Source organism: Schistocerca americana, chromosome 1 (genome assembly GCF_021461395.2).
Source record: "Schistocerca americana isolate TAMUIC-IGC-003095 chromosome 1, iqSchAmer2.1, whole genome shotgun sequence".
NCBI classification, from domain to species: Eukaryota; Metazoa; Arthropoda; class Insecta; order Orthoptera; family Acrididae; genus Schistocerca; species Schistocerca americana.
Window position 1 is genome coordinate 852003234 of NC_060119.1, and position 27883 is coordinate 852031116.

General features: G+C 38.7%; 1 protein-coding gene across 1 annotated transcript in view; it reads right to left on the reverse strand.

The window, feature by feature from the left end:
- The window catches only part of LOC124594614 (peroxidase-like), a 140622-nt gene that overhangs the window by 69357 nt on the left and 43382 nt on the right, over positions 1-27883 (reverse strand). Inside the window, exons 4-6 of the mRNA XM_047132989.1 lie at positions 16416-16589; positions 10815-11008; positions 3997-4195 (exon numbers count right to left, since the gene is read on the reverse strand). Of these exons, the coding sequence (XP_046988945.1) occupies positions 3997-4195; positions 10815-11008; positions 16416-16589 (567 nt within the window). The remainder of the gene's footprint in view (positions 1-3996; positions 4196-10814; positions 11009-16415; positions 16590-27883) is intronic.

The window sequence follows — 27883 nt, forward strand, 5'->3', positions numbered from 1 at the left end:
GACTGTAATAAAAGTTTTATATACACACGGCGCGTTTGGCTTTATTTTAAAGCACTTCCATCATACACAATGGTATTCATGTTCTATTTCTTGTTTTTGTTCCACAGTCGCAGTTTTACCAATGGTATTGAAATATATCCCTCTTCTGCAACTGTAATAAGCGACTTATTTAGACCAGACGCGTTTCTCTCTTTTGAAGCATCATAAGAGGACTGTATTTTGTGTCCTCCATTGCCAAGTCACCTTTCGTAGTTTTGTGCTGCGGTATCACAATATTCAACGTTTGTGTTGGCTCATCAGTGTTTTAGCAAATAAATGCTGTTTGTGTGTGCCACACACAAAATTATATTTGACATAGCTCTGAGCACTTCACTGACAGACTGTATATTCAAGTCCTAATGTTTTTGTAAGTCCACAGTTTTGATTAATGTATTTTGTCTACTTCCTTTTGATTGATTGAAGCGTTTTAAAATAAAGCCAAACGTGCCCAGTGTAAGTAAAACTTTTGTTACAGTCGCGAAAGGTGGAATATTTCTCAATATTACATACGACACTTATGTGGTACTTAAATTAAATGAAATATATAGGTATCTTGTTCACATTTCATTCTCAACTTTGTGGCAACTAAAATAGACCATACGGAAAGTATACTCTATGGACTTTTACCTCTGCAAACTCTTCAAAATTTCGTGCGAAGGTTTACTATATTTAATGCTGCATAATAACTGCGTTGAACATCGAAACAAAATTAAGTCATTTATGGGGGGAAGGTATCAGTCAAGAAGATAGGTAAAAATCTAATTTTTGAGCCAAATAGTTTTTGTGGAATCGAATGATAAAGAGTGTCAAAGCAGTCGGAACACAATGTGTCTGTACAGGCGAGCAGTGCAGTGACAAAATCGCGGACAGCGCGGAATGCAGGGAGCACGTCTTTGTAGCAGCGAAAGGGTTAATGCGGCCGTGGTGGCTTTACTTCATGAACTGCGTGCTCCCCCCTACACGTAAGCTTGCGAACTATGCTATACTATGGCGCTGCTTCTATTGGCGCGTGCATCGTGTGCAACTGGCAACGCAGCAATCTCCAGCGTCTAGGCGGGCATGCGCGAGCTGCCAAGATAAAAGAATTGAACTATAGTCACACTAAATATGTAGTTTGGAGAAAAACCTTGGCTATAAGTCATTTTACAGTCAGTAAAGAAATGCATGACAAAGGAAACATATTTTTGAGATACAAATTTAGTACTTTAACTATGATTTAGGTTATTAAACACCCAACCATCACTGTAAGTCGATTGATGCATTAGGTCTACAACTTTGTTTCTGACATCTTGCAACAGATGGCAGAAGAAGCAAGTAGTGGTGCAGGTGGCTGGTTGTAAGTGCCATACAATAAGCTTATGTATTTGTAAACAAAATGTCATCAGAATATTAGTCGATTTGTGCTTGCCTGACCCCAATCCTTGTCATTTGTGGGCAGTTTTAATTTTCTGCTTTAACATGAAGAAATCTGTGACTGAGGCTCATAAAATCATGGGTAAGACCTATGATGAGGCAACTATTAGGGAAATAGATTGCAGAGAATTGTTTCACCAAAGGAGCGCGCTGCTAGTAAGGCTACAGTGTGTGTCCGGGATAAGCCACTCCTGCTGGTGCCTGCAGAGTCTATGTCCGTTATCAGCATGTTACGTAATCAAGGTCACTCGTCTCCTATATAAGCAGGCAGTGCATGCCAGTGGAACTATTCTGCTGTGAGCTCTATCTGCGACAGCATTGAAGCACTATGGCTTGTCGAAGTGTGTATCATCAATGCCGCCACCACATGCCTGTCTACAAACAAACTATTAGCCTCAAGAATAAACTTGGAGGAAATGCAACAAACCAAGTAGTAATCTTAAATGGACATATTTTGCCTTTGGAGACAGAATGGTAGTGGAAGAGAGAATGTTTTCAAAGTTACTAAAGTCAACAGAAACAATCACGAGAGATCATTAGCAAAAGCAATTGATACCTTTCAGAGGAGCACTGAAAATCAAATGGCCACAATACAGCAATGATAGGCATGAAAAGGTGATTTTGCACCATGACAGTGCTTGACCTGATATCACAAAATTCATCAAAACATACTTGGAAACAATGAAATGGGAAGTCCTAGCCCATCCACCATATTCTCCAGTCATTGTCCCTCTGACTAACACCTTTTTTGATCAGTGGCACATGGCCTGACTGATCAGCACTTCCAGCCATGTGCAAAATTGGATCGATTTTTGGATCTCCTTAAGAGATGTCCAGTTCTTCCACTGCAGGATTTGTATGCTGCTGGAAAGATGAAGAAAGAAATGGCCAATATTTGGAATTATAGAGTTTTTGTAAGTTTTTTCATAAGAAAGCCTCAAACTTTGAGAAAAAACAGGGGAAGTGAAGTTGTAGATCTAATTGTTATTTCTGTAAGAAGGTTGGACATAAGAATGAATAGGAAATAGATGATTTAAGTATCCCATTTGATCATTTTGTCCCTAAGTGTACATTTACACATCTAAGAGTAACTTATTACATTTCCACACTGATTTAGAAGCAAATGGTAAGTAATTTGTTTAGTTTTAGGATCAGTTTCCTTTTTGAATGCATCAATGTTTGGATTAAACTTGTCAGCAGAAAATCCTGTAAAAGGAGCAGCCATCCAAAACAGGATATTTCTTTGATGTGTGTATCTGTGAGAGTATTTTGTCACCATTAGCTCAGTGCTGATATATTTTATATTAAACTTTGACCTACACTTTCTTTGTGCAAGCACATAAGCAGCTACTTTACCAGCTATTAATTATCTACCATTTTAAGAATGTATTATTACAGTATTCTACATTGTCTTCCTCACTATATATGCAAATAAGGTTGACACTTGGTGAGGTGGCTGATGCGAGCAACCATAAAGGCATTTCCTATTTACAATCGCTCCCATCAGCCACTGCACTGAGTGTCAGCTTTGTTTGCACAAATAATACAAATTTGTACAATCGTAATTACCATGCATGTACTATTCTTTCATCTTTTACTGACTTGTTTAATGTTTTACGTTGCTGTCAAAACTTTTTGCATAATTCTATGAAAATCATATACACAATGCACACATAGAAAGAACTCAATACTTATGGAAAATATAGCTCTTGAATACTGATTTATGACACTGATTACAAATATGACTAAGATTACTTAACTAGAATAACCATTTTTTCTTATTTATAATTACAGACAGACCAGTATCTGAGCATCTACTATTATATAATTTTTCCTTTCCTATGTATGTGCTCCAGATGTACACCTTTGTGCAAGGATTGTATGTACTATTTCAGGTATATCAGGATGAAATGACCTAACAAGTGCCTAATAAGATGCTAACAATGGGACACACAAATATATGATGCTTTGCATATGTAATGAGGACTGAACCTTTGTGAAGAATGTGATGAAAAGGGCTATAGAGAAATCTGTCATTAAAAGGCTGAAAATTGACTTAACTGTTTAATAGGAAGTTGCACTTGTAACTGCTACTTTTGTAAATTGAACTATGTACAAAATCATTTGTTTCAAGTCCATTACTTACTTAATGTGTTTGCAAGCAGTAATAGTTTATGTGAATTTTATTGTAATATCTATATATAATTTTGGTTTATCAAGTACATTCCTGCCCCCTCCCCCCCAAAAAAAAACCATCTCATTTTTTCATTATTCTGACACACGATCTGCTCCACTCTCTGCATAATTCTTATGCAGACTTACTGTACTGATTGATACCATGGCAACAGCAAATTCGACACCACAGACATGGTTCTACTTACACATTATGTGTATTTACTGATTTGTGTATTCATATGTCTACCTCTGTCAACTAATTAATGAATTATATGATGCAAATCAGTAGCTCAAAGAACATTCATGTAATTTACATTTCAAACTGCACATATTTTTATGAGTCTGGTATTTGCTAATCACTTCACTTACCACTCTTGAAGCAGACAGTGTCTGAAGGACGTTGAGAAGCACATGGTCGAGGACTGTCAGGTGTCAGGGGCATAAATTGTCCTTCATGGAAAACTGATACTGCAAGGCGACCATCCTCATTTTTACGAAGTCCACTGTTAGCCAAATCATTGTTACCATAGAGCACAGAAAGATCTAAGTGTGATGTGGCACCATTCATCTGTTAAGAGAGTTTTTGAAAGATAATCCAAGGAATCAGTAAATGACAACTGTGACATTCAGGTTAAAATAAAAGAAGTGATGCACTACAAAGGAATTATCCAAATAGGATGGGAATCAGTAGACATGATGTTCATTTGCAGACAAACAAATAACAATAATTTCAGAAAAAATTGATGATTTACTCAAGAGAAAGAGCTTTGCAAATTAAGCAAGTCAGTAATACGTAGGTCCACCTCTGGCCCTTATGCAGGCAGTTATTCAGCTTTGCACTGATTGACAGAGTTGTTGAATGTCCTCCTGAGGCATATCATGCCAAATTCTGTCCAACTGGTGCATTAGATCATCTAAATCCTGAGCAGGTGGGAAGACCCAGTCCATAATGCATAATGTTGCAGCTATGAATTCAGCATGCCCAAAACTCTGTGGAGACCTTTTTATGTACTGGGAAGAGTCATTTGCTGCACTGCTTTGATCCATTCAGGTAATGGTGCCAACTGTGCAGCTCAAACTAAACGAACTTCACTCTCTCCCATGACACACTTCAGTTCATGAATAATGATGCCATAATCCTGCACCAGGCAGTAAAGCTGCCTCAGGCAGTCTGAATGCTGATCTACCAAAGAAGAGATTATTAAAATGTAATCCATCTAACAAAACACAAATGGCAACTCCCATAGCACTTCATGCATGAACCTCTGCTAAGTCTGCGCAGCATTCCTGAGACTGAATGGCATGAAATAGTATTAAAAAAAATAGTATTAAAAAATTTGAAGCGTGTTTTTTTTTTTTTTTAGCTGAAGCCATGGGAATTTGAGAATATACTTTCACAGAATCTACCACACTAAATACTGTTGCACCACTAATGGTATTGTTGAACTCTGTCATGTTATGAATGGGGTACCGAGCCAGAATTGTGCTCTGTAATCATCACATATCCTCCAGGTATTATCTTTCTTTGGAAACATGTGAATTGGTGATATCCATGTACTGTTAGAACTAGTTAGAATACCTGCTTTTAGCAGCTGGTCGAACTATGCCTGTGCTGTGAGCAGATTCTCTGGAACCACATATCATGGATGACAGGAGACAGGCTGCCCTCAAGTCATATGGACATAATCCTGTGTCAATGCTTGCACTTCCTAATGCCACTTGCAGGTTCCTTAAGTGCTGAGAAGTAAACTGTGAAACAGATTACCCATGGATAGTGATACAACATTGCCTACCTAACTGAATTGTAGTAGCTTCTAGAGTTCTTCTTGCAGGGCGCACCTGTGTGTGTCCCAGATCATTGTGGATACAGAATCGTAGCACTGACTCCCAACATGGATGATGCGAAAGAGCTACCCGACACCTCCATGCAGCAAGATGTGGGCACCTTGCACTGCATGATATCTGACTTGGAAGGCATTTTAGGCAATGTTTCTTCTGTGCTAGTTGGCACCAATTGACAGTTGACTAAATCTACCATGAGGTGATAATACTAGAGAAAATTTGCACCTGTGATAGAACCTGGCACATCTGCAACAATGAATTTTGGTTCAGTTATAATTCCAGTTGTCATTCACTATATGTCAAAATTCTCAAATTGTTGACTGTTGTCAATAAATATTATGATGTTGCTCTCATTGTGTTTGTAGCTTTATTGGATAGACATTGACTTCTGATCCTCTCTCCACCAGAAATTTCTTCCCCCAAGCATAGTGATGCACAAACAATCATTGGAAACCATTGCTTGAGGTCAATGTTGCATTTTATACACTACTGGCCATTAAAATTGCTACACCAAGAAGAAATGCATATGATAAACAGGTATTCAAGGATGAATATATTATACTAGAACTGACATGTGATTACATTTTCACGCAATTTGGGTGCATAGATCCAGAGAAATCAGTACCCAGAACAACCACCTCTGACCGTAATAACGGCCTTGATACGCCTGGGCATTGAGTCAAACAGAGCTTGGATGGTGTGTACAGGTACAGCTGCCCATGCAGCTTCAACACGATACCACAGTTCATCAAGAGTAGTGACTGGCATATTGTGACGAGCTAGTTGCTCGGCCACCATTGACCAGATGTTTTCAATTCGTGAGAGATCTGGAGAATTTGCTGGCCAGGGCAGCAGTCAAATATTTTCTGTATCCAGAAAGGCCCGACCAGGACCTGCAACATGCGGTCCTGCATTATCCTGCTGAAATGTAGGGATTCGCAGGGATCGAATGAAGGGTAGAGCCACGGGTCATAACACATCTGTAATCTAACGTCCACTGTCCAAAGTGCTGTCAATGCGAACAAGAGGTGACCGAGACATGTAACCAATGGCACCCCATACCATCACGCCTGGTGATACGCCAATATGGCGATGACGAATACACGCTTCCAATGTGTGTTAACCGCGATGTCGCCAAATACAGATGCGACCATCATGATGCCGTAAATAGAACCTGGATTCATCTGAAAAAATGACGTTTTGCCATTTGTGCACCCAGGTTCATTGTCGAGTACACCATCGCAGGTGCTCCTGTCTGTGATGCAGCATCAAGGGTAGTCGCAGCCATGGTCTCCAAGCTGATAGTCCATGCTACTGCAAACGTTGTCGAACTGTTCATGCAGATGGTTGTTGTCTTGCAAACGTCCCTATCTGTTGAGTCAGGGATTGAGACATGCTGCACGATCTGTTACAGCCATGCAGATAAGATGCCTGTCATCTCGACTGTTAGTGATACGAGGCCATTGGGATCCAGCACGGCGTTCCGTATTACCCTCCTGAAGCCACCGATTCCATATTCTGCTAACGATCATTGGATCTCGACCAACGCGAGCAGCAATGTTGCGATAGGATAAACCGCAATTGCGATAGGCTACAATCCGACCTTTATCAAAATCGGAAATGTGATGGTACGCATTTCTTCTCATTACAAGAGGCATCACAAAAACATTTCACCAGGCAATGCTGGTCAACTGCTGTTTGTGTATGAGAAATCGGTTGGAAACAGCATCTTCTTCCTCTCAGTTAAATTTCACGTCTGTAGCACATCATCTTTGTGGTGTAGCAATTTTAATGGCCAGTAGTGTATTTACACATATTTTGTGTTGTACTGGGCGCTTATGTGGTTGCTGATGAGCCTGTCTTTGCAGTTTTGGTAACTGCAGAGTTGAGTGCATTGGTGATCAAGGTTCCCAAAACATTTGTGATACCAGCACCATTGTCCTGTCAATGATTATGGTTCAGTATTATTGCACTTCTTCCCACTGTCAAGACATCTCTCTTGCTGATGGATAGCTACTTGCATACTGAGCTTGGCCTCTTGTGCTGCTAACTGCTCCACAGTACATTCAGTCCACATGCTTTGTAAGTATGAATCATTCATGTTTGTTACAGAGTTCATACTACTCTCATTTGTTTCCATGTTTGCTTCAGGCTCCTTCCTTTGCCTAACATTGATGATTGCACACAGAGAGGCCTGCCCTAAACTGTTTGGAACAATATCTGTCATCTTAGCTAAATCCTAGAAAGGTATATTTGTCTGTGCCATGGATGTTGGCTGGAAATTTTCACAACCATAGCACCTATAAGTATTGTTTAAGTAGAAGATCTGGCACCACCAGAGTACAAAGGGTTCTAAGTATCTGTGATGGACTCTTCTCCACATACCATCTTCTGGAAATATTTTTTGTAAATGTAGCACCAGAGATACGATATACTGCTAAATGAGTGCCTCCTTGAGCATAATGTAGTTCTGATGTCCCAAGGCATCCTCTATCTATTCTATAACTTCCAAACTAAAGTGTCCAACCACTGTATTGAATTTATCACCATTTGCAAACATTTCACGTTGTTGAAAAAAACCAAAGCTGCGGGCTCTTTATCCAGAATGACAGAAGCTCAATGTTACCACTTCAGGTATTTACATTTCTCTCCTGAATATTATCTCTACAATTTCTGTTGGTAGCAAATTAACTGTTGAGGATCCTAGGTTCAGTGAAAAACTTTGTGTCATCTTAACTCTTGCCACTGATATTTGGGTTGGCAAATCCATTGCTTCCAACAATATATGTTTCTCTGTTTCTTTCTTTTTGGGGTCACAACTTTGGGAACTCAGCATATATGTATTTGTTGCACAAGAATACAAAGGGTTACTTCAAATAACTACTTATTTCTACCTCACAAACACACACTACAAAGAACAAATGTAAGAGAGTAAACATGAGTTACTATGCCGACAGTACGAAAGATAATCCTTTTAACTCCAAAGAGAACATTATGAACGTGTTGTGGTGCGTCGTCTGATTGATGTCACCACAAGATCCTACTTTAAGTTCTCCATTCATGTGATAACTGCCAACTTATTATCCCTCATAATGACATAATGGAAAAGTGGGCCCATAAAGCCTTACACATTTCACTTGCTAAGCATTGTCTATCAATAATAGTTTTACCCATGTCTACTGAAGAAGTTCATTTCTTGATATTAAAACTATTTCTTTGTGCTACAGTGATCTAATATCATTTTCCACTATTTTGGTGTTCTTAAATTCACCATTTAAACACAATTTCATTTAAGAGTAAGTATTTAGTGTTATATGCTACTTATCTTTTCCTGTTTAATTGGATAGATAAAAAATCTACTTACCAAGCAGCAGCAGAACACACACAAAAAAGACTACTGTGATTGGCAAGCTTTTAGAGCCAGTGGCTCCTTCTTCAGGCAGAAGGGTTGAAGGGGAAGGAAGAAGGGAGAAGGAAGAGGACTGGAGGGTTCTAGGAAAAGGGGAAAGTCACCCAGAAACACGGGTCAGGGCAGACTTATCATACAGGATGAGAAGGAAAAACTGATTGTTGGGGACTGCACCAGTCTTTCCTACTCATCCTGTATGCTAAGTCTCCACTGACCCGCAGTTTTGGGTGTCTTTCCCAAAATCTACCCTTTTTCATTGATCTCTCCAGTCCTTTTCCTTCTCCCTTCTTTTCCCACTTGAACACTTCTGTCTGAAGAAGGAGCTACTGACCCCAAAAGCTTTCCAATCACAACAGTCTTTTTATGTGTGCGTTCTGCTGCTGCTTGGTGAGTAGATTTTTTATCTATCCAATTACATAATTTTGTCAACAATTGATTGTTTTCATTGTTATCTTTTCCTGTGTAATTTATGTTCAGCATTCTGTTACCACTATGGCAATTCATTTCCACAGGCTTTGCATCAAATTTTAAGCTTACGTACTCTTTAGAACAATCAAAATTTCACCAGATGTTTTACTAAAAGTTACTATTTGTACTGTTCTTTCTGCACTTAATTTACTGTAAATAAGCAGCAATAATTTAAAAGCTGATATTTATAGAGATGAAAACGTTCAGTTTGCATCTCTGTTTGTAATGCTAAGGTGTCATCCCAAAATTTGACTTGTTAATAAAGTACATTCATGTAGGTTCTTTTGGTTGCTTCGACCTTAGTATTACATATCTTGCCTTACAATAAATGGTGAAGTTTTCAAAGATCTTGATAGATTCCTGGGAAGGACTAGTTACATTTATACAACCTAATTACTAACACTTCAAAAGTGGTGCCATCTTGCCCTGTACTTCACACATTGTGACACAGTGTCGGTGGCTTACTACATGAAAGTTTCAATATTAAAATATTTTTTGCCACTAATTTGCTTTTGTAACTTACATTACTTTAATGATATGAATATAATAGAGGGAAACATTCCACGTGGGAAAAATATATCTAAAAACAAAGATGATGTAACTTACCAAACAAAAGCATTGGTATGTCAATAGACACACAAACAAACACAAACACACACACAAAATTCAAGCTTTTGCAACCAACAGTTGCTTCATCAGGAAGGAGGGAAGGAGAGGGAAAGAAGAAAGGATGTGGGTTTTAAGGGAGAGGGTAAGGAGTTATTCCAATCCCGGGAGTGGAAAGACTTACCTTAGGGGGAAAAAAGGACAGGTATACACTCGTACACACGCACACACATACCCATCCGCACATATAATGACACAAGCAGACATATGTAAAGGCAAAGAGTTTGGGCAGAGATGTCAGTTGAGGCAGAAGTACAGAGGCAAAGATGTTGTTGAATGACAGGTTAGGTATGAGCGGCAGCAACTTGAAATTAGCGGAGGTTGAGGCCTGAACCTCCGCTAATTTCAAGTTGCCGTCGCTCATACCTCACCTGTCATCCAACAACATCTTTGCCTCTGTACTTCTGCCTCGATTGACATCTCTGCCCAAACTCTTTGCCTTTACATATGACTGCTTGTGTCTGTATTTGTGCAGATGGATATGTGTGTGTGTGTGTGTGTGTGCGAGTGTATACTTGTCCTTTTTTCCCCCTAAGGTAAGTCTTTCCACTCCCGGGATTGGAATGACTCCTTACCCTCTCCATTAAAACCCACATCCTTTCTTCTTTCCCTCTCCTTCCTGATGAAGCAACCGTTGGTTGCGAAAGCTTGAATTTTGTGTGTGTGTTTGTGTTTGTTTGTGTGTCTATCGACATACCAACACTTTCGTTTGGTAAGTTACATCATCTTTGTTTTTAGATATATTTACATTACTTTAAATAATATCTAGATTTTTTGGGGAAAATACTGATGTAAGAATTACCGGGATTGCTGGCTGAAGCACACAGTCATCAGGGACAACTGTCATTGCACGCACAAACTCCATACAGCACACACCATATTTGCTATAGACAGGATCATGAGGAGACACAGGAATTGGATAACATGCATCAGAAAGTTTTGATTCTGGTAGAACTGCTGAGCCATCACTCTCACAACATTGGAAAGGTCCAGAAGCTGGAATAACAATTGAAATGATGAGCAATTTGGGTACAATGTTCCCATCTTGAATACATCAGGGTCAGAGAACCACAATATTTAATTTTTGTCTTGAGGAAAAACGAATAGCAAGAAAATATAACTTACAAATAATTCTTCAATTTCAACAGAGATAGTGATAAGTGATTGATGACGTTTTTTTGCAAGGAGTGCAAACATTACTTATAAATGAGAAATACAAAGGAATCATAAAATTCATCATATTTCACATTTAAAAACAAGCTTTGAAGCTATGTTGTGGTTATTAACTCAAAGCTTACATATATTTGCAGAATATTCTTTTTAAAGTAAGAAATATTATTTATTTACTTTCTATTTTGTCAGACCAGAACCTCAGTTTTGTGTATTAAATAACAATAGAGTGTATCAAGGTGGAAGAAATGTACTATCAACTTAAGATGACTATATTGTCAGTAAATTATCCATGAATTCAGAACAATTGTTTTCAGCTCTTATGTTATGAGTTCTTGCCAGCTCTCACTCCCTCCATTTGCTGGCAACCATACTATCTTACAATTAGTCTCATGATACCCAAGTACTATCTGTGATACTTTTAAACTTGACTGATCACAAAGAAATTCTGAAAATACTACTCCAGATTAACTGGACAGTAGTTAGTGGGCAAGAAACAGACAAAAGGCAGCAGCCAGACTGCACACATTACATGTACATACTGAGACACATTTAAATGCAGGAAACCATATGTGAAAGTTCACCTGAAGTAAATTTAAAACAAATGACAACGGTCACATCTGCTTTCAGTAAAGTTTATCATAACTTAAAAATAATATATGTACAAGACTGAGAGGACTGACGCAAGGAAGGAGTAAAAAGAGAAACAAGGGAGTAGTCTCCACTAAGAAATCAAGCCATAGAAAACTGTAACCTAATAAAATAATGATCAGTGGGGGAATAAATCAGCAAAATAGAGATTTGAAATGTTCCTTCACAGGATAGCAATAGGTTTCTTAAATTATATGAAATAAACTCATAAATAAATTAACAAAGAAAATACAAAATGTTCCATTGTTCATACATACTATGACAGTTGTTGCTTGAGGATCATTTTCTTTTCTTTATGAGTGTGTTTATGAAACAGTCTTGAAAACCACAATGACACCTGAGCCTATTTAACATCTGGTGATATATCATAAACATTTTACTGTATTTATTATTATTTTATAAAATATTCTCATTAACTACTAATAATTATCAAAAGTGCTGCATGAAGCCTAGTGGAGGTTTAGTGCATATAGAAATCCAATATTTTGAATTATTTTTAACTTTTCTTGGAAATTCAGCCAGCAAGATGATTTCTAAACTTCTTCAAGCATTATTGATGACTGGTTGACTTGTGCTGGGTGCTGCTTTTATATACCACACCCTCATCCACAGCCTCCAGCCAGCCATCTCCAGAAACAGAACCTGGTGCACTGATGCAGGAAGTGCAATGGTGGGGCTAAATCCAATGTCCTCAGTCATCTACATCGACACACACACTTCACAAGCCACCATATGGTGCATGGTGGAGAGTACTCTATATCACTACTAGTTGTTTCCTTCCTGTTTCACTTACATATAGAGTGAGGGAAAAACAACTATCTATATGCCTCCATATGAGCCCTAATTTCTTGTATCTTATCTTTGTGATCCTTACACAAAATGTATGTTGGCAGCAGTAGGATCGTTCAGCAGTCAGCTTCAAATGCTGGTTCTTTAACTTTTCCCAGTAGTGTTCTTTGAAAAGAACATTTCCTTTCCTCCAGAGATTCCCATTTGAGTTCCCAAAGCATTTCCGTAACACTTGCATGATGTTCAAACCGACTGGTAACAAATCTAGCAACCCAGCTCTGAATTGCTTTGATGTCTTCCTTTAATTCGAACTGGTGCTGATCTCAAACACTTGAGCAGTACTCAAGAATAAGTCACACTAGCATCCTATATGTAGTCTTCTTTGCAGATGAACCAGACTTTCCCAAAATTCTCCCAGTAAACTAAAGTCGAACATACACCTTCAGTACCACAATCCTCACATGCTCATTCCATTTCATATAACTAGGCACATTACGCCCAGATATTTAAATGACACGACTATGTCAAGCAGGACACTACCAGATGTGAGTCTCTGTTGGGATGGTGACAAAGCTTCCTGATCCTCTTCAATGAAGGGATCAGATTTCCACACAGATTGCTGCTATGCTTTGAACATTCTCAGGCTGAGTATCAAGCATTGCTAAACTGAAAGCCACTGCCTTTATTTAATGGTTCATTGTGTAGTCAAATCTCTGTGGCCTCTTTTAGAATTCAATCTCGGAAGGTGAAGGCCTGTTACAACTTGATGCCACTGTAATTCACGACATGTCTGTGGGAGATGCAGTGCTATGCTACAGCAGACTTTTTTGGCTGTTAGTTGTCTGTGTGCCTTTTATGCTCATGTCATCTCTCCTGTACTGTATGGACAGTCTGGCCTACACAGATTTTCCTGCACTGGTTATGGGTATAGAAGACTCATAGTTTCCAGAATCCTAGGTTATTCTTGACTAATGCAAACAAGACTTTCATCTTGGGTTCCATTTCTAGGCAGAGACCTGGCACATTGTTTTGAGAAGATGTCATTGTGGCTTGATCTAGTGTCCAATGTATGAGCTATTAGAGGACAGTGCCTCCAGGAGAACTGAAGGTGATCCTACCAACCGAGTGAAGAGGAAGACTACTGAGCTTCTCCAACACATTTTCCGAGAAAAGAAGATGGTGAAGAGATTACATCCATGAGTGGCTGCACCACCTACACTTTACAGACTGCCTTAAGTCCACAAAGAAGGAATGGTAATCCACTCAATTTTTAGCAATTTGGTGCACCAATATTTGAATTAGCAAAACACCTGGCAGTGATGTTCAATCCCTTTGTGGCTGAATGTCAGCAACACATAAGCAATGCAATATATTTCACCAGCAGCTTTAGAACTTCTGACTGGACCACGAAGGTCTTGTGGTGAGTTCCAATGTGGTATCCCTATTTACAAGGGTAACTACAAGAAAGTCCCTAAGCCTCAAAGGAGAAAAGTTTGGGCTAGAACTAAGTCATGCTTATATCTAGCTACTTTCTATTCAATTGACATTACTAGGGACATAGACATGGAGTAGTGATGGGCTGCCTGCTATCACCAGTGGTGGCCAATGTGTTTATGGAGGCATTTGAAAGAAGCCTTGGAGTCGGTAGTCTACAAGCCCTAATGCTTTTTTTATATGTAGATGATACACTTCTAATCTGGCCATAAAGACATCATCTACAAGACTTCCTGCACAGCTGAACTTGCTGCACTTGTGATGAAGACAGAAGAAAATAATCACCTTCCATTTCTGAATATGCTCCTCAAGCGAAGACCAGATGGCACACTAGGACACAAGGAGATAACATCTACTGTAAATTGACACATACAGGTTTCATTTGCATGCCTCCAGCTGTCCTGCTCCTTCACAATGAGCAGGTCACCTAAATTTGCTAGAGCACAGGCTATGTAAAATTACAGATCATGATAGTCTAGCAGCCAAATTGCTCCCATATGAATTGCTACAGCAACCAACAGTGCCTTAAGACCAAAGAAGCCGAGATCACAGCCTGCTGGGGACAAAGAGAAACCTGATGTGATGGTCCTATTCCCATATGTCAGGAACACACCAGCAAAAATCAGAGAATACTCTTCAAACATAACATAAAGTGCATTTTCCGCCCACCAAAGAAGAAGTCTTTTTGGGATCACTCCAGGATGACCTAAGACTATGGAAACTGGGAGTCTACGACATCCCTTGCCAGTGCAGGAGAGTGTACATAAGCAAGACTATTCAGGTTGTACAGGAGAAATGCATTGAGCTTAAAATACTATGCAGACAGTGAACTGCCTACAAAGTCAACTGGGGCAGAGCAGTGCGTCTCCCACAGACAGCTCATAAATTATTATGGCACCGGGTTGTTGCTACAGTCCAACACCTTCTGGAACAATATTCTGAAAGAGACTGTAAACATCCAACTATAACACAAACTAATAAATAAGGACAGTAGCTTTCAATTAAGCAAGGCCTCAGCATGCTTAATGCACAAAATGAATCTATGTGGAAAACTGTTCCCATCAAATTGAAGAGGACGAGGACAATTGGTCACCACACTGGCAGAAATCCACATCAAGAACTAACTGCAGAGTGTCTGAGCCTTGGTTAGGGTAACCAGATTTTGGAATGCCAAAAAAAGAACATTTTCCATATTTTAGAATGAAAAAAGAGGGTACTTCTTATTTCTTAAATTTACTACATAAGAGACAAAAATAAAAACATTACACACGTCTCACACACCTGCAACACTTTAGAACTCGTATTTTTCATTTGACTGAATCTTTTTCAAAAGTTCGTTTTCTTGGTACAAATATTTAAAAAAAAGTTCTTGGAACCAAAATTTCTAAAATTAAATTTCACCATTGTAATCCCTTTTACAGTGCCAATAGTGAATCTGTTTCTCTTCTTTGTCCACTGTGCCTGTATTAATGGTGTCACACTTTCTGTGCCACTGTGACAGATCCTTGTCCAGTGCCAGCCAACTGGAGGCTGCAGGTGGCAGGGGAAAGGCAGGTGGCTATAAAGCCAGGAAACTGGAGAAGACAATCAATCATTGGGATTGTCTGAAGATGGCAAGAAATTGGCTTGTCAAAATATCATGCCTTCTTAACAACATCATGCAAGTGAATAACTGAGAAATATTCAAAATTTTCCTACACCAGGAAAACCTAAAATCACACAATATTCTGAATAACACACACTCTGGGATGCTCATATACTCTGACTGCTCAATCTTACAAGTTTGCAACTGTGCCTAATAAACTTACTGGCAATGGTCTCCATGTATAGTTTGGAATATAATACAACAAACCAGAAGTACCAAACATTGTTCCGTATTATATAAATATAAGTGCCATGTCTAATTATTAATATTCTTCTGACTTACATGGAGCAGATAATATGAGAAAACATATCCCATCCTTCACATGCCGAGAAAAATACAACTGATTAATAGTGTTTTAATGTTTATACATTATCTTTGTGTCTTTATTATTTGTTACTTACCTGATTTGTTAATTAATTGATACGTGATGGTACATTGGAACTCAGGAAGTGTATTTCTTTAGTTTAGTCTACAACATATTAACCTGCTCATTGCTGTCTTTCTGTATGTCCATGTAGACTGTTTCTTTTAATTGAAAGAAAGGTACCATAATTTAATCTCAGTTCAATATTACTTTTTCATATCAATGGCACTGCATCATTCACTGCTCATTAATTTCTGACTTACGAGTGACTTACAGACTATATTTCTTACTTGTTTGTTTTGTGGGGGAAAGACCCAAATCATGTGCGACAAACTGCCCCCACTGCATGAAGAATTGGTTAAAATCATCAGAAGAAATTCGTTTCTCTCCGAATACTTTCAGTTGAACTTCCCTGGCACTAGGCAGAGCATGTCCAGTTACTGATCGTCGAATTTCATAGACACCTGAAAATGTATTCACAGCGAGCATTAATTATGGCAAAGATGTCATTATGTCTTTTGATTTTATTTGAAATAAGCATTATTCAATACACTTTCTTCTTCCCTTGTCAAAATCTCATCCGATGATTCCAAATACTATGTAAGAGATGATTATTAAATGGCGGTATGTCACTAATTCAAAAATCTTTCACATCAAATATGTTGTCCAGAAAATTATGTCATTATTTCAAATGTGAATGTTGTGTTATCAACTGTAATGGATACAGATGTATTATCAACTGACATATGAAAATTTGCACTGGACCATGACTCAAATCTGGATTTCCCATTTATTATGAGCAGTCATCTCAACCATTTCTGCTATCCATGCCAGTTCCTCAGCCTGATCCCAACCTCCATTTCACTGTCCACTTTCCTCGTATTGTAGCTTAATGTATGCCTCCCTTTAAGCTCACAACATTACTTGATTCCCACTCAAAAAACTCACACATTGTAGCCGATGTTATGAAACTCACATGAATAATTTGGAATAATATTTCATACAGGTGCTGATCATCAAATCATATGTAAGTATCTTAAGCTGAGACAGGGCATACAATGATAAAAATGGTCTCGATTCCTTGTGGTAGTGTTGTTCTCCCTCAACAGGTATAAAGTAATGTTGAGAGTTAAAGGGAGATGTACATGTGACTACAATATAAGGAAGTGGACACTAACATATGGAGGTTTAGATCAGGCTGGGGAGTGTGCATGGATAGCCAAAATGGTTAAAGCAACCACTTGCAATAAGCAGGAAACTCAGGTTCAAGGCAGATGGGTAATATATGTGTCGCAGATGGGTAATATACCTATACCCAGATTAGTTGATGTCACAAGATGCACATTCAGTGAATACTTTGGAATGATATTTTATACAGCTGCTGATCATCAAATTATATGAAAAAATTTCCTTATTTACTTCATTTTAGATAGGCATCCATTAAGAGTTTAGAAAACTGTTTGTGACTGCTTGCATAAATATTTTGAGATAGTTTATCAGTTACTTGCTGGTAATCTAATCAAATTCACTTTAGCTTTACAAGAAGAGTAACAGATAAATCAAAGAATATTTACATTCTCTCATCATTGAAGAGAGATGGGATAAACAAAGTGGACAGAACATATCAACCTTGGAAAAATTATAGTAATGAGTGCAGATCCTCAGTATATAGCATACTTCTTTAATGAATCCTTTGTAGTTATAAAAACTAAATTAAGTATTGAAAATTAAACGGATGATGTGAACAAAACACATGAAACTATAGGGTTCACTGGAACAACAGAATCAATAGGCGGCAATTTTTTGGAGGCATGTAACAGCTAAGGAGAAATGAAATCAAAAAGGAAACACTTTGCAAGTTTCTTCAACTATTATTTATGCAATTATGTCATGGCATAAAAGTCAACAACTGGTTAGTGATTAAGTAAATAATAATTGTGGAACATCAGGGAAGGGTTTCCTTTTTGGGACTATTGTCATATTAAATACTGAGGGAGAATTCAAATAATGTCAGACTTTATCACTAGATCAAATAGCTGCTTGCAAAGCAAGATGCAGATTGAAACATGCCTGGATCAGACAAACTCTTTGACATCAGTAAAACTGAACACTACATCAGTATGGATACAAGGCAACACAGTATTACTGCAGATCTTGCAAAAGAAAAGGGGAAGAACTAAATATGAATTTAGAAAAAGAAGTTAGCGAATATTGTGTTGTACACCCATTTAAAGGCTGTATTATAGCAGTAGATCAGGAAACACACAAACATGTACTACTGACAGTTTGCAGTCTAACAGCAAGAAGTACAGTGTATCTAGTTTCCATAAGTGATTGGAGAGGGTGTTAATGAGATTGTGCACACATAACTAAAGACTGATTGTTTGTGAACACTTTAAAAATGATTTTCTGTTTAATAGTTTTGACTGAAAACACCTAAAGCTCTTTACATCCACAGTAAAATTCCCATTGGGATTCATACTTCATAGTGCTATTCAAATAATGTCAGACATTCACTGTCAACCTCTTTTTTATTGTTGTAGCAGAATACCTTCAGCCAATTACATGTAAAACAGTATGATATATGGTTACTGAAAATGTTGAAAATAAAACATGTGAGCAGATAGCTTAAGGTCACACAAAAATAGTGTACAGTAGAGACATAACGAATATCATTATAAATCTAAAAAGCTGAAATTCTTCTTGTAGTCCCAATACAATGAAGAAGAGCATTAAAATTTGTGCAGGCTTTTGAACTATGACTGTAATCAGATAATGGTGTAAGGACTTTTTCATGGCAGACTTAAACAAGCAGTATGTATCTCTGGCACCCATCAATTAAAAAAGGTAAAAGCAAATCACCTTGAATAATAGTCATCTTTCCCTCTTTCCACAATTTTTAAAATGTTATGAGGAAGTGGCCTACAATACAAATTCTGACTAATTTTTCACAACATAAATTATTAATTGCCTCTGATTTGCCTTCTGTGAACGTTTCGTTACAGGAAAAGCCATTTATGAATTCAAAAAGAATTCCTGGCATAGCCAGATAACAAAACTATCCTGCTACTCACCATATAGTGGAGATGCTGAGTCACAGATAGTCACAACAAAAATACTATTGGAAAGAGAACTTTCAGGCAACAAGGTCTTTGTTGAAAGTAGACAAAACACACACACACACACATACACACAGACACACACACTCAAATCCATGTCCACAGTCTCTGGCAGCTGAAGTCAGATCATGCGTATGTTGTCGATTTTCGACAAAGGTCTTGTTGGCTGAAAGCTCACTTTCTGAAAGCCTTTTTGTTGTGCCTATCTGTGATTCAGCATCTTCTTTATATGGTGAGTAGCAACTATCCTTTTCCTAACATTATTCATCCATCTAGGCTTTTCCATCATTTGAAACTATCCTAATTGTTTACACTATGAACCCATCAGGTACTTTAATTGTTCTACATGGGAAACAAAAATTTTTAGATGTCCCTCTTGCATGAATTGCATGATTCTCCACAGCAGAAAGTAGTGTGCCAAATCAACTAACTGCATACAGAAATCTCCACAGCAGAAAGCAGTGAGCCAAATCAACTAACTAGACTACAGAAATAATGCAAAACTCAGAATGAGGAAACATACAATATGAATGGTTTTGATTGCAACAAGGTGCACAATCACCAAAAACTATATGTTTGATAATATTTTATCATAAGGGGTATTATTAGATTTACTCTGTTTTGATTACAGGACAGTTCTTGCTGTGATGCAATTTTGAAATATTTTCATAAGTAAAATTCATCAGTTGGCCATAAGATATCATTTTATATTTTCCAGTAGGTGTATGTCCAACCAGAGCTAAGTTTTACATTTGATGACTACTGTTATAGGCACACTTATTACCACACTGTCTGTTGTGGCCAGTCCCTATATTTATACATTTATATGTTTTGGTTTTCTTAGCTCTTCTACTGTTACTCAAGCATAAACATTCTGATAGGCTGTATGTACACACATATTTGAAACTGGTTTCACAGTCAAAACTGTGCTGTAACGGAAGCAAAATAAATGAATGTTTTACTACTCAAATGACAGTCGGTGTTGCGAAATGTTACCATTCTGGTAAAATATGGAGCCCTACTTTTATTTTACTCCTGAGCTATACAATAGAAATTTCAGTTAGTTTACATTAATTTCAAGTATTGCTGATGACATAAGCGTACTAACCAAGGACCCATGTGGACAATACCAGACACAGTCATAGATGCCTACAACCAATTGCGAGCAAACAGTTAATTATTAATCCCTGAAAGAGTCATATCATGGAATGGCATAGAAAACAACATGCTGGTACCTAAAATTACAGGGTCAATGGAAGCGTCCGATTCCACCCGTCGGCTTTGACCCATGATGTAAGGCTGTTGTGGTGTGTGACGTCATAGAGTTTAGTTTGTGAGAGTGGCGTGTTTGTAGGTGTCATTTTAATGTGATTGGTGGTGCTCTCTGGTGGTGTGTTTATGTGTTGTGTGTTAGGTAGTTGTAGTTTGCATGTGTGGCATGTTTATAGGTAGTATATTGTGGTTGATGGTTCTCTCTGGTGGTGTTATTTATGGGTAGCATGTTATATGGCGTATGGGCATCATTTGCATGGTAGCATTGCATGTCTGTGATATCAGTGGTGACTGTGCTCTCAGCGCAATATTTTTCAGTGAGTTAACGATTTTGGTTTTGTTATTGTAGTTTTTTTCTGCTCGTTGTGTGTGAATTTTGGTAAATTGCTTTGTTTATGTTTTTGGTAGGTATGGATATGACTTACAAGGTCAACAGTTCTCGGTTGTCGGTGATGATGGGGGACAGTGCGTTGTCTCTAATAAAATGTCTTCAGCTATTTGGCCTGTTGGCTGAAGTTGTGAAGTGTTCAATGTGTCATGAAGAAATGAGGCTTACTTAAGTTCCAGCGTCTCGGACCAGGGACAGCTATATGTGGAGATGCTGTAAGGATAAATTGTGGTGGTCCATTAGGTGAGGTTTCTGGTTCGAGAAGTCTAGGTTGGCCATGCGAGAAATTGTGTTAATGACTATCGTTTTTGTTATAAATCCTCTCACAGTTTCTATGCACATGAGGTGGGTGTGAATGAGAGAACGATGCTTGATTGGTATTCTTACTGTCGTGAGATGTGTTCTGAATATATTAAGTACACAGGTAGGTTGGGTAGGCCTGGTGTTGTGTGAAGATTGATGAGTCACAGTGTAACCTCCCCCTCACTTATCGACCTTAATGACAGTGAAAAATTAAACCGCGTGTACCTAATGGAAATTTGGGAAAAGCAATCGTCACCGAAGTTAACCTGTCGGTAAAGAGGGAGGAAAGGGTTACATCTAAATGAAAGGAAAAATGCAAATGAAACTGGTGGAAATTAATTTTGAAAAGGGGTAAAGTTAATAAAGAAAGTAAATGTGCGGCCGTTACGTTAACAATTAATTAGCGGTAATTAGATATTTGAGATTTGGGGGAAATCACGGTCGCCAGTCCTAAGGACAACTACTATAGTAACTGAAAAAGAAAGGTTATTACACATATAATTAGCACTAGGAGCGTGGCAACTGAAGGTTGACACGTGTAGTGTGAAAACTGAAAGTTTGTCAGAAGTAATAAATTTCGCTACACTCTGACTTAATTTAGCAAAAGAATTAATAAAACCGGAAAATCGAAAGTTAATTTAGTGACTGAAGTTAATAGTCAGCTTTCTTTCTGAAGCACATCGAAATCCAGTAAAATACGGTTAGTCTTGGACTACCTCAACAATCATTTCAAAAGCAACTTGACTCTACGCAATTTAGAAACAAGAGATTTAACTTTGAACTTGAATTAAATGATTCTGAACTATTAACAATAGTAAAATTTAGTACGTACCAAGCTGAGCTGCAGTCACAGGTAAGCTAAAATATGCTAACAAAACTCGCACTCTTAATTTGTGCTCGTGTAACCTAAATATTGTAGCCAGCTACTGAACTTTGAAATTAAAGCAGTGAAATCTAATTATATTATTTTAATGCTGGCGTTTGAATTTCAACGACACTCGGGTTCATTTCGGAAAAGGAAGGGACCCTGCTTGGCAATGCAATTGGGACAATGAGCAACAAAGGTTCATGCTAAGTTGCTGTAATTTTGCGAGGCAAATGGAACAAGATTAAAAGCTGAGGTCTGCCATACAGTTCTAAAACTTTACGTGCTTCCAGTCTTCCTTGTTGGTTGATTGAAGGTTCGAAGCCGTCGATCGAGGAGGTGGCGACAGTCACTCATTGTCGGCCGTCGCTGTTGCAGAAGCTGGATGTTGGCGCGCCTTCTTCTCGACACGGTCACCAGGCGAAACGGGCTCTTGATGTGCGCCAGCTAATGCTTCCCGTCCGCGACACCATGTCGGAAACTATCATCGCGAGTCGAGCGCAATTACATGCTGCCAAACCCCGAAAGCGCGGCAACTCGTGGGAGCGTCACACAACACCTGCTCCACTCGCTACTCCCGCCAGACTCTCACTGTTCTGCCCGCGCTCCACGCGGCAGAGTTCACACTACCAAAGATCCTACACACTTTGAGTCTTCACACGACCTATCGATGTAATCGTTCGATAGCAGTTTTCCCTAGGCAAGACCCAGCGTAAAAATACAAATAATATTTACGAAACAAACCAATTATACATCGAGATAAGTGCATAAATATAAATATATCCAAACAGTAAAGCAATTACAATATATAAAGAGACAGAAATGTCATATCTTGAGGTAACAAAACAAGGAAAAAAAATAATAGTACAATAGATGAAAATAGGAGGATATGCATTTCCGGCGTTACACGTGCCCCACATTGTCTGAGGATGTTCGTGTAACGTAAACAGACTCAGAAAATGTCCCAAAAAAGAAACAGCGGAAATGCATATGCTCAAAACATCAACAAAAGTTAGCATTCGTCTAATTAACCATAAATCAATTTTTAGACCATAATAATTGAGTGGAGACACTCCTAATCTTATTCCACTCTGTCACCTTGCACAAAACAAAACAGGTTGACAACATATTAAAATTCATATAAAATATAGAAAATTGTTTAGCTATTCCAAAATCATTAAAATTCGTAACACTATGAGAAATGGAATACTATTTGCAAAATTAATTAGATTGCATGGTCATAAAAACAGGTAGATCAAAATACGCAAATTAATTATTAATTACATAGAATACACATTTTTACATAACCTTTTCATAATTAATATCTCGTCATGAGATTCCACTTAACGCTAAACAAGAAAATAATATTCAGTAGATCGAAAAAAACATAAATATTGACAGCAGAATTCTTTCACATCAGCTGTCCGGGAAGAAAAACTATTCCGCCTTTCGTACTCGCAAGTACAAAGAATGCCGACAGCGGCACAAGAGCCAACAGCGGCACAAGAGCCGACAGCGGCTCGCCTCGCCAGTATTGTTGCGCCCGCGTGTGCGGCACGCTTGATCTCACTCGCCCTTGTGACGGCGTTTCCAGAACGTCCGTTTCACTGAATTCTTTAGGAAAAACTCACTCCCGAGTAATCTCAAGGAGTCCCTTAATACTATCACAGTGGATAACTCAACACTGTCCATCATCACACGCATGTACTAGCCTGAAACTTAAAACAGCGTCTAAGTACATCGGCAATGACTAGTAAAACACATATTCATGAAATCTTACAGCTAGTTACAAAATCATATTTACGTTGCTTAATCTACTGTGACTCAGCTGAAAACTTAAATTAGCAGCTTGGATTTTTCAATTGATAAATAATCACTCTCTCTTAAATCATTTAGTCAAAATTAATTACTTATTAATTACAACTTCTTTAATGTCCTCTTGGTCAGTCAAAATCATGGCAATCTAGCAAACCTTAAATCTTACACTCTATATTTACATATTGTACAAATTACCCATTGTGTGGTATTAATCGATCCTAGGTTGGTACAATTTCAAATCTATTATATTTCGTATACCTAACAGCTTTCCAGAGCTTGGATACTCTAAGCAATAAGCATTTGTGTGAGGTATACCAATGACTTTATATGGTCCATTATAAACAAACTTAAATTTAGAGATTTCATTGTCTATCTCGCTCGATTTCTCATGAGCTTTTACAAGTACTAAGTCTCCGATCGCAAACTTAGCAAAACGCGCTTTAGCGTCATGACGACGTATGCGAGCATCGGCTTTAAGCTTCATTACTTCTCGCAAACGATCTTTTTTCACACCAATACTAATGTCAATCCGTGGAGGGAATTTGATTATCTCTTCCACTAAACTTTTACTTCTGTCATCCAACAGGATTTCCTCTGGAGAAAATCCCGTCGATTCATGTCTCAAGGTGTTCATAATTCTCTCAAATACTGCTACATATTTGCCCCATGCCCTATGGTTGTGATGGCAATAGGTACGGCACAGTCGGCCTAGCTCGCGCATATACCTCTCAGCGGGATTCCCAGCCGGACAATAAGCTGAAATATGGATCACCTCGACCCCATTACTTTCCAAGCCTTCATTCCACAACTTAGAAGTAAATTGTGCCCCATTGTCTGATAGAATCGCCTTGGGCTTACCAATATGAACAAAATAATCGTTCACAAGCTTGCTATAGACTGCTTTGGCTGTAGCTTTCCTAATCGGGTATAGTTTGATGAACTTGGAAAAAGCTTCTAGCACTACTAAAATGTAAGCAAAGTTTCCTGATGACTTGGGCAAAGGTCCGTACAAGTCCACGCACAGTAACTCAAAGGTGTCGTTAGGCCTTATACTTTGCATAGGACCACGACTCGTACAGTTGGTAACCTTCACCTTCTGACATAAATCGCAAGTTTTCACTCTGTCAGTAACTCGTTTTAACATGTTGTTGAAATGCACTACTTCACTCAGCTTTTCCGTACATTTCTTTGGTCCACAGTGACCATACGCCAAATGGTAGTAGTCTATTATTTCCGTGACGTATTTGCTGGGCCAGCATACCCGCCAAATATTACTATCTTCACCCTTACGTATGTACAAGATATGATCGTATATCTTGTAATACTTCCTTAATTTCTCTCCTTCTGGACTCTTTTCATCATATCGGGTTTTCACCATATTTAAACAACCATCCTCGTTCTGATGACGACGTAGATTCTTACAAATGTTCATTATTAATTTACGTCCCTCAACTTCTTTAAAATAGTACAATTTGACCACTCCATCTGCCTCATCTTTCAAAAGACCTTGATTAGACTCGGGCAACCGCGACAGCGCATCCGCTACGCAATTGTCGGTCCCTTTTACGTAACAGATGTCATAGTTAAATTGCTGTAAATACAGCGACCACCTAGTCAGTCTTTCGTGAAGTAGTTTACAATCCTTCAGATAAGTGAGCGCCTTATGGTCCGTATGAATAATCACCTTACGGTCCCATAGGTAACCCTTGAACTTCTTGAATCCCCACACGATAGCGAGACACTCTTTCTCAGAAATCGTGTAGTTTCGCTCACTTTTTGATAAAGTTCGACTCGCGAACGCTATCGTCCGGTGTTCCTTATCCTCTCCTTTACCAACTTCTTGGAACACTTCTACCCCCACCCCGTAATTCGACGAATCCGTTCCCAGATGGAAGGGTAGCGATAAATCAGGATGAAATAGTATGTTAGATCTTAACAACTCGTCTTTTAATCTCTCGAAAGCGGTCTGACACCCGTCAGTCCACACAAACGGAACATTTTTGCGCAAGAGGTTATTCAAATTTTCATCATTAAACACTTGTCCTTTTACAAATTTACGGTAAAATCCTGTGAGCCCTAGAAAACTTTTTAACTGTTTCCTAGACTTGGGTGGAGGACAATTCTTTATTGCCTCTAGTTTCTCTGGGTCTTTCGTAATACCAGCAGTGGTAATTACATGCCCTAAAAATTTCAGTTCCTGCTTCACAAATTCGCATTTCTTTAGCTTTAGAGTCATTCCGCCACGGCGCAATGCTCTAAAAACTTCATCTAACAGGTCACAATGGTCATGCCAAGTGGCATTGGCCAACAATAGGTCGTCAACATATACAGTTAATCTTGAACTCAAAGCCGGTCCTAGCACTTTATCTAGGGCCCTGATGAACACGGACACAGATATATTAAGTCCAAACGGCAGTACTCTATACTGATAACACCTGCCCGCAAACAAGAAGGCGGTGTATGGCCTAGATTCTTCTTCGAGTTCTATTTGCCAGTAACTAGCTGTCAGATCGAGGCTAGTCATGAACTTAACGTCATGAAAACGTTGCAAAATCTCCTCCATACTCTCTGGTCTGTCTGTTTCACGTTGAACGACCCTATTCAACGTGCGTGCGTCAATCACAATACGCACACTACCATCCCGTTTTGCTACAATGACCAAACCGTTATTGTATGGACTTGTACTTCTTTCAATCACTCCCCATTCGATCATCTTATCTATCTCCCGTTGCACTGCTTCCTTTTTGGACAGCGGTATAGCATACGGTCTCACGAAGAATGGTTCGTGTGGAATCACATGCAACTTGCATTTATATCCTTCCACAAGACCCGGTTTGTCTGAAAACACACTCTTATTCCTCATTATTACTTCATACAGGCCTCGTCTTTGTTCGTGTGTTACGTTTGACACACCGTCTACAATACTTTCCAATTCACTCTCTACACTATTGTCAATGCCGAGATTCCTCACATTACAGTAGTTCAAATTCATACCTACGTCAATACCATTCGGCCAGTTAACAATGTGTATAGGCTGGTATTGCCTATGCACACCGTCTCCTGCCTCGTCAAAACTAACTACTATTGTTTTATCTTGGGACGTACATGTCAACGTTTTGCTTTCGCAGTTAATCACTGCACGGTACTTTAACAGCCAATCTAACCCGATAATTACTTCCGTAGTTAAGTCTGGCACGACGACAAACTCTTGTTCAAATCGTGCCCCACATATCTCGAAGTTGACAAAAATCTGTTTTGTGACCGGTTTACTGGCCTTCCCAGTAGCACCGATAATTTTCACTCCTGTTACTGGCATAACTACGATGCCAGGTCTGTCTTTCAGTAACTCAAATATTTTCCCAGATACAGCACTCAATTCTGCACCGGTGTCAATCAACACGTTTAGTTGTAGGTCGTGCATATTAACAGACACTACTATCTGTCTACACTTGTCCTCGACTGTTTCTTTATTTTCCCAAAGTAAATCCTCGTCTATATCCAGGTCATTCCACAAAAAACCATCCGGCTTTGATCCTAAATCCGGTTTATCTGGCGGCTTTTTCAGCCTCTGTTCACTTACAGTTTTAATTTCAACACGTCTGTCCTGAGGCTTAGTCTGTAGCTTCGCCTCCAATATCGAAACCTTTTCCGGTAACTCGTCAACTAGTGAGTGCTGCTTTGCTATCACTTCACTAATTGTCACCTTCGTTGATTCCACTTTGGTCAGATTAATCTCATCCGCCAATCTACCTGGAGGAATGTGCCCAGTCGCATCTGAAATTACTTCCTCTGGATCTGCGCAACCCACACTGCTACCGTCTGACCGCATAACGTCAGCTCTAACCTCATACACGCTGAAATCTATGTGCTTTTCTACCAATTGTGTCCGGCTATCACTAAAATTTTCGTAATCTTTCCCCTTAATACTCTCGCAATGTTTAAACTGGAGGTTTGCGTCGGATGGGTCGGCTACTTCTACCACTATAACTTTCG